Source organism: Salvia miltiorrhiza, chromosome 5 (genome assembly GCF_028751815.1).
Source record: "Salvia miltiorrhiza cultivar Shanhuang (shh) chromosome 5, IMPLAD_Smil_shh, whole genome shotgun sequence".
NCBI classification, from domain to species: domain Eukaryota; kingdom Viridiplantae; phylum Streptophyta; class Magnoliopsida; order Lamiales; family Lamiaceae; genus Salvia; species Salvia miltiorrhiza.
The window spans coordinates 318,106-336,903 of NC_080391.1; the positions used below are offsets into that span (position 1 = coordinate 318,106).

An 18,798-nucleotide genomic window follows, 5' to 3' on the forward strand; every position below is an offset into this window, starting at 1 on the left:
ACGGTTAATGACAGTCATCTATACTAATTATTCAAGTATAGTTTCAATAATATTGATATCAAGAACATAGACAATGAAAGATTCATACCAGTAAAAAAGGAAAAACAAGGCCGGATTGCATTTATCACGAAGGATCAAATTGGGATGTCGTGGCAAATGATAGAGTTTAAAATTATTTAAAGCCACTATCTTAGGGCGATTTGCAAAAATAGGCCAATATTTTTCAGACTTGCAAAAATAGGTCAATTATTTTAAATTTTGGCATTTGTGAGCCACAAAAGTGAATTAGGCTATTTTGGACCACATTGGAACAAAAAATGTGGCCTATAAATGCCCGCCGACAGTCATAAGATAGTGGACTTGAATATTGGTCTATTGCAAGTTCGAAAAATATTGGTCTATAAGCAAACAGTCATAAGATAGTGGACTTGAATAAAATATTTTATCTATTTAACTTGGTCAAAATTTGAGATTCAAGAATGTTTCTATCATATTTAGGAAATATATTTAAGGGAGATAAAGAACTTTAATATGTGAACATATATAATATACTGAGGGGAAAAAAATATGCTCAATTAAATTAAATTTGAGAATTCAATTTTTTCGGGCAAATTGTTTTTTCGGGCTCAATTTGTCCTATTTATGCCGAATTTTTAAAAATTTGTAGTGCAACTGGAGGCCCGAAAAAAATTCTCCTGCATATGCAAAACAACCGAAATTATGAGCTTAAAAGCTTTGGGCTCTTCATTATACCACCAAATAGTTCTTGCAACCAACTAAAAATCAGAATAGTATAGCAATAAACAGGGTCGAATCACAGAGAACGGATTAATAATCTTCAATTTCCTGAAGATGATTTCGGTGTAGCCACCAAACCTTAGATTCAGAGAAAATACTAATCAACTACGAAAACAAATAAATAACTAAAATTGCAAACTAGAATTTAATCAAAAGGAAGGTAATTCGGTTTGAATAAATCCATACTAATCTAATGGCTCTGATCATCGACGCAATGATAAATTAATTTCTATCAACCAACCAATTATAGGATACCGTGAGTGCAGCTGACATACCTCAATTCCCACTTAGTTAATTTATCGATAGGTAGCTGCAGATGCCAAACCTAACTATTTCCCTTATTAAAACATAACTTAGCTAGTTGTAGACGTCGGACCTAGATTTAATGTTCTAATAGCATTACAAATTAAAAGTCCCATTTCCAAGCTCGAAAAATGCTCAACCAAACATGGGCAATGTAAATATTTTGCACCTGATTATTCTGCAAACACGTCCCACCATTTATATGTTACAGAAACTTTCTGTATATTATCATCGTTTTGTATAGTCTAGTGCATTATTGGGTAACCTAGTGGCTCAAGATCACGAGTTTGAATCCATATAATGCATAAATCAATTACGTCATTTCAATTAAATTAAATTTTCATTGCATTATTTCGACCTAGTTTTTATTGGGCTAGTATTGTTGTATTAATATATATAGGACCACTGTGGTCCAACCACATTATCTTCACATTTAAATTCCTCTTGATAAATCTGTGCATGTAAGGACCAAAGGACCACCATCAACTAATAGTGGAGTGATAATAAATACTCCCTCCGTCCCACTAAAATTGACACTTTTGAATTGGGCACGGAAATTAAGAATAAAGGGTTAAGATTGTAAAGTAGGTAGGGTCCACTTATTTTATGTGTGCAGAGAATGTAGGGACCACATACTATTTTAGAAAAGTGTCAAATCTAGTGGGACAAACGAAAAAGGCAAGTGTGTCAATTCTAGTGGGACGGAAGGAGTATAATACGACCACATTATCTTCTTCTTCTGACCACATTATCTTCTTTTAAATTCTTCTTGATATACCCCCTCCGTCCCTCAAAATTATGCATGGTTGACTCCAACGCGAGTTTTAATAAAATTGTTTGTAGTAATGATAGTGGAGAAAGGCCGCATTAAGGGTATTGTTATAAGTTAAAATAGTAAAATTGTAAGAATTATATTTGGGGTGTGTCCAAAAATAGGATATGCATAATTTTGGGAAACGTACCAAAAAGGAAAGGTATGCATAATTTTGGGGGACGGAGAGAGTATATATTTGTGCACGTGTAAGGACCATCAACCAATAATGGAGTACTATAATTCTCCGTATATTATTGTGCATGTGTAAGGACCATCAACTAATAATGGAGTACTATAATAAATATAATACGACCACATTATCTTCTTCTTCTTCTTCTTCTTTTTTGTCCACTCTTTTTACAATTCAGATCTCCTGCGATCTCAGCGGAAAAAATTTTAATAGGAAAGGAAAAACATGATATATATTTCAATGGGTGTAAAGTGATATGTACATTTAAAATATAGTTGGAGTTAACTCTAACTCTCTTTCTCGGAGTTGGGTGTTCGTAATGTTCGTCACGCCAGATTGATTTCTCTAAGGGCTCGTTTGGTTTTCAGTAAAGGATTATGTAGGATAATTTGTAACCAGGATATTAATTTAGCACGGATAATGACAGATTATTAATACTGAGTTGGTGTTTGCTATCATGGCTAAATACAGAATATCCTGGTTTAAGTTAATCCTAGGGGGAGGTAGTATTATTAATCCTAAGAAATCTGGATTAATAATACAGGGTCGTGGGATTAAACCGGGTCATCCGCATTATTACTAAATAATACCAAACACTAGACTGATCTGTACTAAATTAGCTAATACAGTGTATTAACCAATATCAAACACGCCCTAAGGCTAAACCGACCCCCTACCATCATTTCCGGCATTTCATCAAACAGTTGGGTTAATTCCTTCTGGCATTTGATCAAACAGGTTCTCTGCAGCATGATTCTTTTGATCACATACCCATATATGTCTCTCTATGTATGAAACCGCATTTTCAATTTCTAACATTAGGTGTTTTCTATATTCTATTTCTTGTTGTTACATACTAATTCATAGATTGGTAAATTGCTTCAATCTGTAGTTGATGGTCATGTGCAAATATGAAGAAGAATTAAAACTTGACACGTACCGTCATATTTAAGATAGTATGATTTCGTAGGTTAAGGAAATCTATAGAGGATCTGAAGAGGACCACGTTTGCTCTCCATATTTATTTCGTGTTTTCTTTTCTGTATTTTCCTTTCATAGACCTAATGGTAAAAATAGGACCACAACTTTCAAGAATTTCAGAAAAAAGAATATATTTTATGGAATTTAAAAATGAGGACTATAACTTTTTTTCATAATATTTACACTCTTGTTTAGGGCCAAAAATCAATTATTTGGGCTTTTGGTGTCACCCAGAGCCCATTTCTCACTACAAAAAAAAGTCATGAACAGTGGCAGAAAATGACGACGGGAAGGTCCGGTCGAGAATATTGCGGCGTCCTAAATCCCTCATAAATCCGTCAAGAAATTTTAATTTCTTAAAATATTATTTTTATTTTTTATTTTCCGTCATTGATCCATAGTAAAATATTAATTTAATTAAAAGTTTAAGTTTCCGTCGACAATCCGTCAACAAATATAAATAAAAAAAATAATTATTTTTATTATTTCGGATTTCCGTCGAGAATCCGTTAAGAAATTAATTTCACTCATATTAGATCTTCTTCCCCAAAATTAATTGCCCTAAATCACTTCGCTCGCCCTTGCTCCGTTCTCCGCCGCCGGAGTCGCATTACCGCCGCTTGCTGCCTCCCCTCCCCGCCACGCCGCACAGCTTGTTCTCTCTCTCTCTCTCAAATTTGCATATCATTTTCAGATCTCTCATCGCCGGAGTCGCACTACCGCAACAGGTTCGAAATTGAGTGTCGAATTTGTATTCATTTTTATTTTGAAATGCAGTGCAAATCTGTTAATTTCAAAGCTTGACAAATATGTAAATCTCCACGCAGGCTAGGAAAAATTTAGTGCATTGTTGGTCTATATTGCTAAAGCAAAACGTAGATTCCATAAATAGCTGTGAACAATACATGGAGAAACATCTAGAGTTGCTTGACTTCCTTGTTATTAGGTAAGAGCATATGTAAATGTTTCTTGTACACCACTCCGTTGGATTCCTTTGTATTCCCATGTATGCCTGCAACATGTGTAACTTGCTTTACTTAGAAGAACCCTTTTTTTTACTGTACAAGTTTTAACTGCTATATCAGGAGGAACAAAATTAATTACAGCTATGCAGTTTAACTTAATGAGTGGTCCTCGGTCTTTTTTTATTCTTATAGAATGCCTTTCTCTAGCATGATAAGAAACTCTTCTAGAGAATGTGTCAAAATAAGATTTCTAGAAGATGTCTTATTATGTTTCTGCTATTTGATGTTGATACTTATGTGATTTGAGATCTAAAGTAGTGTTGTTACTTACAATTAGATATAAGAAATTATCTTTTTAATGGAAATTAAGCTATTAAAGTCTATCATTAAAATTTACAAAAATGCAATATCTCAAGTGCATGTACAAGAAATGATCTCACAAAAGGCAGAATCTGATACAGAACCTTGCTGCTTCACGCATTACTTTTAAGAAAATTGTTTGACCTATCTAAAGGTTTCGGATTCAGTTGAAATTTTGCAGAGATCTAATACTCATAATGAAGTTATCACTGTAAAAATTTCAAGTGATTTGGACTATGGGATCATCATCAAAATCATCCCGCAAGACACTATTCTGTTAAGTCACAGCAATATATTTAAATAAATCTCACAGTTGAAATTTGAACTTTGAAAGATTAACTGTGAGAATTTCAAAGTTCATATCCTAGCCGCGCCGCACCTTGTCAGTTAAATTCAAATAATAAAATATAAAGACCTAAATGTATTTGAAAATAATTTAATGCTTAGGGATTTATTCATTAAAATCAAAAGGCCCAACATGAGTTCAAATTAAATTAATCATAGTCCAGCTAAAAAAATTCAGCCCATTACTGAATTAAAGGCTTAGCCCATAACTGGAACCCAATTCCTTTCTCCCTAAAATTCACGTTCCATCACTCTTTTCTTTTCACATTCTCTCTCTCAAATCCACGCTCCATCGCTCTGTTCTCTCTTTCTCTCCCTGAATCTGCAGTCGCAGCTGCCGCCTTCTTGTCCGGCGATTTCGCTGCCGGCCGCCGCCGACTCCTATCGGCGTCTCCCTCTCTCTCTTTCTCCTCTCTCTCTATTCTCACCCAATTTTAGAAAAGCATCTTCTTTCCCAATCAAAATACAAAAACCCTAAAACATCTCCCTCCCTCTCAACTCCGGCGAGCAGCCGCCATGACTACCGCCGCAGTGCCACCGGCGTTGTCGCGCCTCCTCTCCTTCTTCTCCCCTCAACTCTCGCTCTCCCTTCTTGCCGCTAACAGCCACGGCAGCAGCGTTCATGAAAAAGTAGAAACAATTCTTGCATATTTTAACTCAACTGAAAAAGAGAAAATTAAGATAATCCGATACACATCTTGACAGACACCCATTATTTTCGTCTTATTTTTATAACTTAAACGAGAGAGAAATCCATCGCTAGTCCTTATTTACGACCCAAACATTTGCGCACACACACACATGATAATTAATTTAAATCACACATATTGCCGGATGTACCCTTCCTCCTCTTGGCCAGCGGTGGCGCCGCCATGCACGGGGGTGGAAGTGAAAGACCACGAGACGAGGTCGTGCACGGCGACTGCTCCTCCGGTGCCCGCGGAGATCCCGACCTGAACCTGCTGAGGAAGAATGGCGCTCAGGTCGTACACATAGCTCACCTCGTATTTTTGTGAGCCGGCGGCGACGCACACACTGATCAGCTTCGTGGCTTCCTTGTAGCTGATGATGGCAGTCACCCGCTGCCCGAGCAACGCGTCGCCGACGTCGGTCACATTTTTGGAAACCCTAGTTTCGATGTCAATCCCAATATGACGATAGCTGGGATCCACTCCAGCGTTGGAGAAGATGTCGAATTCCACGGCGAAGACGGAGGGGCCGATGCCCGAGGAGTTGAAGATTCCGAAGCAGCCGCCGGTGAAGCCGAGGGGTAAGCCGACCGGAGCTATGAAGAAGGTGAGGCCGTCGGCCGGGTTCGTGTCGCCGGCGTTGGGGCTTATGAGGAAGTTAAGGGTGCTCACAAAGTCGACCTGCGCCCCGGCTTCCCAGAACGTGACCGGTGTCGGGTACACGAGCCGGCCGATGCTAAACCCGACCGCGCTGCCGGAGGCGGTGGTCTTGGTCAGGCGGAGGAAGGTGGAGTCTGACGGGAAATTGGCGTCGCCTTGGTAGAGGAGCTCGGTCGGTTGGTCGCCCCAGAAGTCGTAGGTGAAGGACGTCGATTGGGACCGCCCCATTTTGGCAGCCGTGGCGAGGAGGAGGACGATGGAGGAGAAGAGAGGAATTAGGGTTTGAAGAAGCTTGGCCATGGCTTAATTGAGTAAGAGTATTTGATTTGGATGTGGTGGATACTAGTGGCATCTCTTGCATCTATTAATAGTGTATAGTGCATGCATGATAATAATGGCACATCAATCATTCATTACGCTAGCCTGGATTTTCTGTCCCCTACTCTATGTTTCCCACTATTAATTTTATTATTTTAATAATTATCGCTTCATATATCCATTAATTCTTGAACTGTGTTGTCATTATCTTCTTTTAAATTCTTCTTGATATGTTTGTGCATGTAAGGACCATCAACTAATATGGATTACTAATAAATATAATACGACCCACATTATCTTCTTCTGTTTTTTTTTTTTTTTTTTCTTGTTTTATAATTCAGAGCTCCAGCGACCTCACCGGCAAAAATTTTAATCGGAAAGGAAAAATATGATATATATTTCAATGGATGTAATGAGATATGTACGTATGCACTTAGTTATTCATATTTTTATGAATTAATTATATTAATTAGAGGGATTATATTTAGTTTATTACTTTTCTTTCGTAAATGTGAGTGGATTAGCAAAGAATAAAATTTTAATAGCGAAATAAGATTTTATTAATAAAATAAAAGAAATAACCAAAATCCGTTGAAAGCACATACCGCAGCCTAAGGGTCGATCCTCACTAAAACTTTTATAGCGAAAGTTCAATGGAAAAAAACACCAGTAAAAAAAAATAGTACTCATCTAAAATCCGTCAAGAACCAAAATAGACGAAGCCCGAACCAAAAAGAGAAACAACTTCCTGTATGTATTGAGCAATTCATAATATAGTTGGAGTTAACTCTTAACTCTTTCTCGGAGTTGGGTGTTCGCGATGTTCCTCACGCCAGATTGATTTGTCTAAGGCTAACTCCCCTGTCTTTATTTCTGGCATTTCATCAAACAGTTGGGTTCGTTCCTTCAGGCATTTGATCAAACAGGTTCCGTGCAGCATGATTCTTTTGGAGTATATCTCTTTATGTATGAACGGGCATGTTAAATTTCTAATTAACATTAGGTGATTTCTATATTCTGTTTATTGTCGTTACATACTAATTCATATATTGGTAAATTGCATCAATTTGTTGTTGATGGTCCTTACATGCACAAATATGGAGAAGAATTAAAACTTGACACGTACCTAAGGAAATCTATAGAGGATCTGATGAGGACCACGTTTGCTCTCCATCTTTATTTCGTGTTTTCTTTTCTGGATTTTCCTTTTATAATTTTAGGGTGTGTTCTCTTTTAATTTATAGATAAATTTATCATGGGAAAATGAAGGATAATAAAAATTTATGCCTTTCAATACCTCTTTTCTTTTCCCTCATTTTCTATAAAAGAGAATTTCACCATATTGATAAATCTAATCCAAGTATTTTTGAAAAAAAAAAAAGTTTTTTAGTGACACGGCATCCATGTAAAAATCTTAATACGTTGTGGAAATCCGGCGTGCAACGTTTGCTTTCTGTAGCTAAAAACCGGATGTTGAGTACAATTAGTACGAAATCGATAGTTCATGATTAAAAAAAAGATATACTCCCTCCGTCCCAATATTGTTGGCCACATTTGGTTTCGGCACGGGAATTAAGGAGTTGTGGAGTAGTATTTTAAGCGTGTGGGTAATATAGTATAAAAGTAATAAAGTAGGAGAGAGAATGTGATAAAGTATGAGAGAGAATGTAATAAAATGATAAAGTAGGAGAGAGAATGTGATAAAGTAGGAGAGAGAATGTAATAAAGTGATAAAGTAGGAGAGATAATATGATAAAGTAAGAGATTGAATGTGATAAATATTTCCATTTTAGGAAAGTGGCCAACAATAATGGGACAAACTAAAAAGGAAATGTGGCCAACAATATTGGGACGGAGGGAGTATAATTCATGATAAAATCATAGTGCGAATATAGGATATTAGTAGGTGTCTCTAATTAACAAACAAAAATAGGAGGATTTATTGTTTTGATATATGTATGGGACACTATTTGTGGATAGGACAAGTTACAGGCTGTTCGAAAATTATTTTGTTGCATAGGATCCTTTTAAATGTAATAGTACTACCTCCGTCCATCAGAATATATAACAACTAGTCGATTTGGTGTCCACAAAGAGTATTATACTACTTTCATTGTTTGGACATGACTTTACTTTATTTTTTTAATCACAATCACTCATTTTTACATGACCAGACACTAAATTCAACCACAATCATTCATTTTTGCATGGCGATACCCTTTAACCATTAAAAACACGTCTACCAATCATTTTATTAACACTTGTGCCAAAGCCAAAGTAGTATATTCTTGATGGAGAGATGTACTAACTAATTCACTTTTGGATTAACAAGATGTAACTTACTTCATATTTCAGTCTTCCAACTGTTCGATAAAAGTCCGTAATGAAATCTTCCATAGATTACCTTGCAAAGTTCATAAAACTAGAACAACATACAAAAGCACTCTTTCACCATGGTGGCCGTGAAATCACACACAGAGATGGTCGATTATTTTATTTCTAGACGTAACGACAGCAGACTCGATCGCTTAGACCTTACTGGTTTACGACACACATCACAAAATCACACATACTGACGAATATTGTTGCCAGCACTGTTAGACACAAGGGTGGCCGTGAAATACCACGCCTTGATCTCGTGGCTTGCGACGAATTCCCCGGTAGCGGCGGAGAGCCCGACCTGAACCGACTGAGGAAGAAAACTGCTCAAATCGTACTCATAGCTGACCTCAAACGTCTTCGAGCCGGCGGTGACACGGACGGCGATCATCTTCGTGGCTGCGGCGTAGTTGATCGTCGCCGTCACCTGCTGCCCGATTATGGAGCTGTCGACCTGCGTCGTGTTGCGGGATAACCTAGACCCGATGTCGATGCCGATGTGGGGATAGTCCGGTTCCCACTCGCCGTTGCCGTAGGTGTCGATCTCGACGGCGAAGACCGAGGGGCTGCCGCCGGAGCAGTTGAAGATTCCGAGGTTGGCTCCGCCAGAGTCGCTGGGGATGGTGGAGCCGACGGGGGCGACGAAGAACGTGATGCCGTCGGCGGCAACGGACTTTCCGCGGGCAGGCGTGATGATGAATTCGACGGTGGTTTCGAAGTCGACCTGCCCCCCGGTTTGCCATAATTGGGCCGACGGTAGTTCCGACGTCGACTTTCCCCCAGGGCGCCAGAAGTATACCGGCGACGAGTATATGACTCGGCCGACAGCTTTGCCGGTTTTTCCGGGGGTTGGTTCCGTGAGGCGGAGGGAGTAGGAATGCCAATTGAACTGGGCGTCGCCTTGATATTTGAGCTTGCGCGGCGGATCGTCGTTTTCTTCGCTCGGGAAGTGGTAGGTGAACGACGTCGATTGGGACCGTGCCGTGGCGAGGAGGAGGAGGACGACGATGGAGGAGAGGAGAGGAATTAGGGTTCGGAGAAGATTGGCCATGGCTTATTTGAGTAAAGAGTATTTGATTTGGATGTGGTTGATGATGATGGTGAATGATCTATTTATGCTAGTGAAGTGTACAATGCATGCATGATAATAATGGTATCAATCAATCGTTACGCCAGACTGGATAATGCATTATAATAATGGTATCAATCAATCATTACACTAGACTGAATCTTCTGCCCCCACTCTGTCTCTTGGTTTCGTGTCCACTATTAATTTCATTATTATTTTAATACTCCTTCAGTCTCAGCTTCTATTATCCATTTGAGAGTGACACGTGTTTTAATAAATTGATTGAGTGTGTTGTGAGTCGAATAAGTGTTTCACCTTTTATGTGAGTGTTAAAATAATTAATAATTAAAGTGGAACAAGATTTCCACCTACTTTTACTAAAAATATAAATGAATATCAAAATATGGGACGACCAAAAAAGAAAGATGGATACTAAAAGTTGGGACGTGGAGAGTAATTATCATTTCATCAGTCCACCAATTTTTCACTCGTTGAGATCCTTATTCCACTAAACTAATTAATCTGTTTAAAACTATGATAAAAGTGACAAGTCAACCAATTTTTTAATAATTTATGGACGGAGATTTTGATCAAATTTACTATTGACATTACTAGTTGATTAATTGATGTGGCATAATTATTCTTGCATGAGAATTGATTGCTAGAAATATTGTTCCTTACGAAACAACGTCAGTTATTTGACTAGCCATATAAGCACTAATATTTGTTGGAACTTTTGGTAATACGGTGAGAATTAATTTGGAGTATATTAATGTGAATGGAGAGACTTTTGCATGTGGATGTGTATGTATAATTGTGTTGGAGAGAGAGAGAGAGATGAAATTGCAAGTTTTATTTTTTCAAACTTCACTCTTTTCCTACACTTTGTCAAGACATGGTTACATATGCATTTATAATGATTCAAGTCGATTACATGATTTTCACCGATTTAATTTGTGGCTAAAATGAGTTGGTCTAGATAATTCTTAATCTAATGAGTTGTGGCTAAAATGAGTTGGTCTAGATAATTCTTAATCTAATTAATTCCTATATTTTCACACGTGCACTATTACCCTTTTTTTTTTTAACGGGGTGTCGGCAAATAAATCTTGTCATCTCGTTTCCACTTTCCCAAATACTAAAATGATGTCGCTTCTCTCACGTGGAGAAAACGACACCGTTTTATTTCAGTCCACCCTGGCAACGAGTTGCCATATCGTCTATCAGGCTGCCTTAAATTTAAGTCGAAGCCCCAATTGCAAAAATTAAAAATAATATCTATTTATTTGCAAAGATTTAAAAGTAGTGTTGAAATTGAAAAATGAGTCAAATTTCATGCTCTTTTTTTTAGAGCGTCAAAGTTCATGCCTGCAATTTACCATTTTATTTTTACAAACTTTTCCTACACTTTGTCAAGACATGGGTACATATGCATTTATAATGATGCAAGTCGATTACATAATTTTCACCGATTTAATTTGTGGCTAAAATGAGTTGGTCTAGATAATTCTTAATCTAATTAATTCCTATATTTTCACACGTGCACTATTACTTTTTTTTTTTTACAGTGGTGTTGGCAAATCATTGCGCTTGATTATTCTATTTCAAACACGCCCTCACCATTTATATATATGTTATTGATAGGGAAAGCCGGGGCAGTGGGGTCACTTGACCCTTTAAGATTTTGTGATATTCGTAGGGGTATTATAGTAATTTCTCACATATATTAATGAAAATAGAAAAAATATAATTTTGGCATTAATTTTCAACAGGAATACCCCAGTCTCTGAAAATTTCCACATTCTTGTCTCTTCCCTCTCTCAATCTCCGGCACTCTGTCCCGACTCGCGCCGCTTATTGGCTTCATTTTTCGCCGGCAATCTGTCTCTCTTTTTTTTTTTTTTGATCGGGCAAAGTCATGTTAGATGTTAGTAGTTAGTTCCCCATCCACTCCAAGAACCACCTTATCTCTCCATTCACCAAAATCCACCTTATATCTCCACAATCTCCAATTCGCTCCCAAGAGGGATCGAACCCGGGTCACTTCACTTAAGTGAGGACCCGGTGGCCAGTGGGCTAAGCCCCCTGGTTCTGTCTCTCTACCGCCGTAGATTGGCTTCCTGCAATGTAGCTTGCTCTGTTGCTCGTATAATTGTTTGTTGACAGAGAGTCCATTAGTAGCTTTAATCATTGTGGATAATTCATACATTGCCAGCTTTAATAGTATACAAAGCTTATATTAATTGTGTAAAAATTGTTATTTATATTGGCTCAAAGGTTTGTTTGGACGGCGTGACAACAAGCATTCACGTTACATTAAGAACTAAAAATTTAATCTTGTAAAAGTTATACAAAAGTCATCAAGCGTATTCTTCGCAATCGTATGAGAGATAATCTTTTGAATGATTACTAATTTCTAATCATGCATGTTTATTTTGTTTTTTTCTAATGGAAATTTTCATGGCATTATTTTTTTCTTTTTATATTTAAAATGATCAATAATGGTTCTCCATTTCCCTTTTTGTTGACTCGAACCTCTGACCTATTAGTTGAAAAGGAAGCGTCTTGCCAACTCAGTTGCGCTTCATTGTCAATTTTCATTTTCATAGCATTATATATCTGGGCCTATAGATTTTATTAGGTTAGTGTTGCATATAGGACCACGTTATCTTCTTTTGAATTATTGTGCATGTAACGACAATAAACTATAATGGAGTACCAATAAATAATTATCAATAGAACCGAATTATCTTTTTTGTTTTTTTTATCGTTTTATAATTGAGAGCTTCTGGTATCATCCGCAGAATTTTCAAAAATAGGAAAGAAAAAACATTATATACTACTCCCTTCGTCCCATTACAAATGTCTCACTTTCCATAATGGGATGTCCTATTACAAATGTCTCATTTTTTTTGCTACATATTCTCTCTCTATATCTAATATTTAAATAATTTCCACGACCCACTTTATCTACTAATTACACATTTATTTCTGTACCCAAAAGTAATGGAACATTTGTAATGAGATGAAGGGAGTATATTTTAATGGATGTGAAGTGATATGCAAGTTCGCATTATAATTTTATGAATCAAGATATTAAAGAACAAAATTTTAATTAATAAATTTTAATGTGTATTTTATATTTTATTTTATGTGGGCGAAATAAGATTTAATTAAAAGAATAAAAGAAAAAAAAACCAAAAACCCTCGAAAAAAGCACAGACTACATGTTAAGGATCGAACCTCATTAAAACGTTTATGGTAAAAATATATTCATTGGGAAAAATACCAGTAAAGAAAAAATAGTACTCGTCTAAAATACAAAAATTGAACGAAAAGGAGCAATACAAATTCACCAAGAAACAAAATTCTATTTTACGACATTGTTGTTAAATGCTCCTTGAGTAGAGATTGTGTTTTCAAAGCACAAGCTCAACCTGAATCACGAACATAGTTGGTAGGAATATAGGTGATGTGGAAAAAAGAAAATTAATTAAATATTAAAGATATTGGATGATTTAGACCGGTCACTACTGAACATGGTCTAAGGGATAATTAATTAATTCATTTTTTTTTACCAACTTATTTTGAAATTGCAGTTACAACATCGATGCCAAGAAACATAGAAAGAACAAAGTAAGACAAAATAATAGGCGAATGTGCAGTGGAAGAAGTACAAAACATAGATTGCTTCCATTTGTAGTTGATGGTCCTTACTTGCACAAATATGAACAAGAATTAAAACTTGACACCTTTATATTTAAGTATGTTTTTGTAGGGTAAGGAAATCTATAGAGGATCTGAAGAGGATTTTCTTTTCTGTATTTTCCTTTTATAATTTTATAGGAAAGGATAATTAAGCATGAAATATGTTTGCTTTAATTCGTGAACTTGAGTAGATTAGCAAAGAATAAATGCAATCACGTGTAAAAAGAAAATGTTAGTATAGATTACTCTCGAGCAGTGGCCGATTCAGGATTTTCAAATTGGGGTTGCGATAAATAATTACATGATAAAAAATGTAAAAAAATTTAATGATAAAAATAAATATACCCAAATATTGTTTAATTTTGAAGTTTAGGATTTGTTTATAAATTGGGCTTATAAATTGGGCTTATACTTCTCATCTGTCGAATATTAATGCTGACGTGGCTAGTCAAATAATTGATAATATTGTTTTATAAGAAACGACGTTTTTGACAACTAATTCCCTTGCGAGAACGATTATATCACGTCAATTATTCGGTTAGCCATATCAACAGTAAGTTTGGTCAAAATCATGATTGGTAGCAAAATAATATTAAATCAATAATTCAGTAATTATTATGCCACACTTTGGAGTTTGTATACAAAATTATAATTTGATGAAAGTTGAGTAATTTGTAGGCAACTAACCCTAACTGTTTTTAACCGCATCAATTTTTGACCTATTTTATAATGACATGAGTTTTAACAAATTGATTGAGTGTATTGTGAGAGAAATAACAACCTCCCATTAATTTTAGTTTTATATTGATTAATTTAATTGAGTAGAATAAGGATTAATTCGATTGAGTGGTGCGTCCATCAATGATAACTTTTGTAAATGAGAGGAAATAATTAAGGATTGAAATTAGAGATAAAATTGATAGTGGGATACGAACCACGACACATAGAGTATGGGACAGTAAAGTATGATGATTGATTGAGATACCATTATAATTAATCATAAATGCACTATAGAGTTGGGCTATAATAAAAACACATCCTTTTGTAAAAACTAAAAACGGCTGAATTCTATGTAGAACACGTATGAATTAGCTGTGTAACTGTATGAATTGCGAAAGGTCCTGAATTCGATGTAGAACACGTATGAATTGGCTGAATTCATACAGTTACACAGCTAATTCATACGTGTTCTACATAGAATTCAGCCGTTTTTAGTTTTTACAAAAAGGGTGTTTTCACCCTAGCCCAACCCATGCACTATATATATACAATTTACTAGTATAAATAGGTGCAAAAGATACCACCATCATCCACCACATCCAAATCAAATACTCCTACTCAATTAAGCCATGGCCAAGCTTCTCCACACCCTAATCTCCATCGCCCTCCTCCTCGCCGCCGCCGCCAACACGGCGCGGTCCCAAACAACGTTCTTCAGCTACGACTTCTGGGGCCAGCAGCAGCCGAACCCGCTCCTCTACCAAGGCGACGCCTATTTCCCACCGCAACACACCTTCCTCCGCATGACCAAGACCACCGCCTCCGGCGCCTTGGCGACGTACAGCCTCGGCCGTATCGTGTACCCGAACAAGATCACGTTCTGGGAGGCCGGGGCTCAGGTCGACTTCGAGACCACCTTGAACTTCATCATAACCCCCAAGCCCGGCGACACGCACCCGGCCGACGGCTTCACCTTCTTCATCGCCCCCTTCGGCTTACCCCTCGGCTTCGCCGGCGGCAGCTTTGGAATCTTCAACTCCGCCGGCACCGCCTCTTCCGTCTTCGCCGTGGAATTCGACATCTACTCCAACGCTGGAGTGGATCCCAGCTATCGTCATGTTGGGATCGACATCGAATCAAATGTTTCCAAAAATGTGACCAACGTCGGCAACGCGTTGCTCGGGCAGCAGGTAACTGCCCGCATCAACTACCAGGGAGCCACTAAGCGGATCAGCGTGAATGTCGTCGCCGGCTCACAAACATACGAGGTGAGCTATGTGTACGACCTCAGCACCATTCTTCCTCAGCAGGTTCAGGTCGGGATCTCGGCCTCCACCGGAGTCTATGTCGCCGTGCACGACCTCATCTCGTGGTATTTCACTTCCACGCTCGTGCGTACTTGCGCCGCCGCGGGCCACGAGGAGGAAGGGTACATCCAGAAATATGCGTGATATTAAATTAATTATGACGTGTGCAATCAAGTTTGGGTTGTAAATTAGTTTAAGTCTAGAAATAAGACAGTCGACTATCTCTATGTGTGATTTCACGGCAACCATGCTGAAGGTAAAATCCGGCGCGAGGAGCAGGAAGGTGTTGACCGGCAACATTATTCGTCAGTATAATGTGTTATTTTGTGATGCGTGTGAGTGTGTCGTAAATCAATAAGGATTGGGAAATAAGATAATCATCCATCTCTATGTATAGACTATGCAAGAATGCTTTTGGGTGTCGTTCTAGTTCTATGAACTTTGCAAGGTAATCTATATATGGAAGATTTCTCTAAGGACTTTTATCGAACAGTTGAAATACTGTATAACGATGAACAACAGTTTGTTGGTAAGACGCTTCTCCTCCAATCAATAGATCGGGGGTTTGAGTCATCTAAAAGGCTAGAGTGTGAGTGTGTTTTTTCTTTCTTTGGGTGTAATAATTAAAAAAAAAAAAAAAAAAACAGTTGGAATACTGTATACGAAGTAAGTTCATTCTTGTTAATCCTATAGTGAATCAGTTACTCTCTCTATCTACAAAAATTGTAGTGTGGTTTAGAGGGCACGAGATAAATATCATATTAAACCTCAAATTATACCCGCTTTATATAAAATGTCCCGAATTATAAGAAATATTTTACTATTAGGTTTGTTTGAAAAATGTCCCGCGCTCATTTTCCGGTCTCCAGAATTACGATGTTGCTCGCCGAATGTCACTGTGTAATTTATATTTTATTGTTTTAAATGTCATGTCACAAAATAACATCATTTTGTGTCATATCATTTAAAAAAAAACGACGTTTTGTGTCACGCCAATTAATTCAAATCGCGTTGAAAGTCAATTTATCCTATATCGACTTACTTTTTAAAAATGATGTGACATAAAATGACGTGATTTTGTGCCATTTTATTTACAAAAATAAAATATAAATTACATGGTGGCATTCGGCAAGCCACGTCATGAATCCGAGGACCGAAAAATGAATGTGGGATATTTTTAATATAAACCTAATAGTTTGGGGTTATTAAAAATATTTTTATAGTTCGGGGAAATTTTGAGAAAGTGGATATAATTTAGGGTTTAATATGATATTTACCCTTTTAATAAATTGTTGGAAACATGGACGAATCTAAAGGTCAGGCACCCTCGGCCGTCGCCCGGTCAATTTTTTTTATTACCTATATATATATGATTTAATTTTTTTTATCTATATATGTTAATCTCGCATGATCATGATTGTGTAATTTCAAATAATTATTTCAAGATTTAAGTCATTTTTCTTTACTAAAACTTTATTAGAATCATCCGGTGAAATCTCGCTCAATCATTGTTAAATTCCTAGGTCCGTCCATGGTTTGGGAAAGACCATCCGGTCGCCCGAGCCTTCTTGATAGTTATGCATGCAAGGACAATCAATTAATAATGGAGTACCAATTAATTACGAATAGCGCATGCCTTATCTTTTTTTTTTTTTTTTTCTCGTTTTATAATTGAGAGCTCCTGGTATCTATTTGCATAATTTTTAATAGGAAAGGAAAAACATGAAATTTATTTCAATGGATGTGAAGTGATATGCATGTTCGTAGTATGATTTTATGAATCAAGATATTAGATGGATTATATTGAGTTATGTCTTATGTTCAATTATTACGTGATCTTTTGAATTCGTCATTTAAATTTGATTTTCATAGCATTATTTGGGCATACAAATTTTAAATGGTATATATTGCATTAAGAGGACCACATTATCTTCTTTGAAATTTTTCTTCATAATTGTTCATGTAAGGACCCTCAACTAATAATGGTGTACCAATAATTATCAATAGGGCTGCATTATTTATATTTTTTGCTCATTTAATAATTGAGAGCTCCTGGTATCTCACACGCACATAAAAAAATCACACAAATTGAAGAATAATGTTGCCGTCCAGCTCCTTCCTGCTCCTCGTGGCGGCATTTGTCTGCAGGATGGTGGCCGTGAAAGACCATGAGACGATGGCGTAGGGGTCGATTTCAACGGCGAAGACTGAGGGGCTGCTGCCGGAGGAGCCAAAGATTCCGAGGTTGCCTCCGAAGGAGCCACTGGGAATGCCGGAGCTAAAGGGGGCCATGAAGAAGGCGAGGCCGTCGGCAGGGGTGTTGTCGAAGCCGGGTGTGATGATGAATTTTACGGTGGTTTCGAAGCTGGCCTGAGTAATAGATGGAGGAGGAGAGGAATTAGGGTTTGGAGAAGCTTGGCCATGGCTTAATTGAGTAGATTTGGATGTGGATGATGGTGGTATGTCTTGCTCCTATTTAGTATAATAGTGTTTAATGTATACTGTATAGCAGTGGCGGAACCAGAAATTTACATTGGAGGGGCTAAACTCGGGGATTATCCCAAACCAAATTCTATTATAATCTATATTTTTTAGAATATTATATTTAGAAAATAAAATTTTGTAAGTTTTTTATATTATATAAAATAGCTCTAACAAAAATAATAGCATTAAAATGAAGATGAAATTATTTTATAGCTGGAGCCTTATCAAATGAATAATCAAGATTTTGACAAAACTTTTTTTATCTAATGAATACTATTATCTCTTTAAAGTTTTCACCAAAATACCTAGATATTTTTTCTTTCAAATTTTCTATTAGTGTAGAAAGAGTTTTCAGAACTTTTAATTACTTTTATAGATCAATATTTCACAACATATTTTTTGAGACGTTAATTGGTTGTAAATCCACAAACTATTAGTGAATTTTGGTATTTTTTTCAATTCTATAATTAACTATAAAGTTATAGATCAGTATTTCACAACATATTTTTTGAGACGTTAATTGGCTGTAAATCCACAAACTATTACTGAATTTTGGTATTTTTATATTTAAATTAAGAGTGGATTTTGAAAATAGCCACTTTTATATAGTAAAAATAAATTTTACCCACTAATATAAAAATTTAAAAAAATACTCACATTTACCATTTTACCCTTACATATAATTTTGGTTGTGAATTCAAGCTTTAA

General features: G+C 36.7%; 3 protein-coding genes across 3 annotated transcripts; 1 reads left to right on the forward strand and 2 right to left on the reverse strand.

Annotated features, from left to right (window-relative positions):
- Positions 1–5,454: 5,454 nt before the first annotated feature.
- Positions 5,455–6,524, reverse strand: LOC131026550 (mannose-specific lectin alpha chain-like). The gene has a single exon (XM_057956439.1). The coding sequence runs from the start codon at positions 6,403–6,405 to the stop codon at positions 5,575–5,577; it is 831 nt and encodes a 276-aa protein (XP_057812422.1). The 5' UTR covers positions 6,406–6,524; the 3' UTR covers positions 5,455–5,574.
- Positions 6,525–8,804: 2,280 nt separating this feature from the next.
- LOC131026547 (anti-H(O) lectin 1-like) lies at positions 8,805–9,965 on the reverse strand. Its single transcript, XM_057956437.1, has one exon. The coding sequence runs from the start codon at positions 9,851–9,853 to the stop codon at positions 8,987–8,989; it is 867 nt and encodes a 288-aa protein (XP_057812420.1). The 5' UTR covers positions 9,854–9,965; the 3' UTR covers positions 8,805–8,986.
- Positions 9,966–14,888: 4,923 nt separating this feature from the next.
- LOC131026552 (mannose-specific lectin alpha chain-like) lies at positions 14,889–16,115 on the forward strand. Its single transcript, XM_057956442.1, has one exon. The coding sequence runs from the start codon at positions 14,929–14,931 to the stop codon at positions 15,748–15,750; it is 822 nt and encodes a 273-aa protein (XP_057812425.1). The 5' UTR covers positions 14,889–14,928; the 3' UTR covers positions 15,751–16,115.
- The last annotated feature ends 2,683 nt before the right edge of the window (positions 16,116–18,798 follow it).

What these genes read in the sequence shown, in the direction of transcription:
- LOC131026547 (XM_057956437.1), bottom strand. Translation starts at nt 9,853, where the DNA reads ATGGCCAATCTTCTCCGAACCCTAATTCCTCTCCTCTCCTCCATCGTC.
- LOC131026552 (XM_057956442.1), top strand. Translation starts at nt 14,929, where the DNA reads ATGGCCAAGCTTCTCCACACCCTAATCTCCATCGCCCTCCTCCTCGCC.
- LOC131026550 (XM_057956439.1), bottom strand. Translation starts at nt 6,405, where the DNA reads ATGGCCAAGCTTCTTCAAACCCTAATTCCTCTCTTCTCCTCCATCGTC.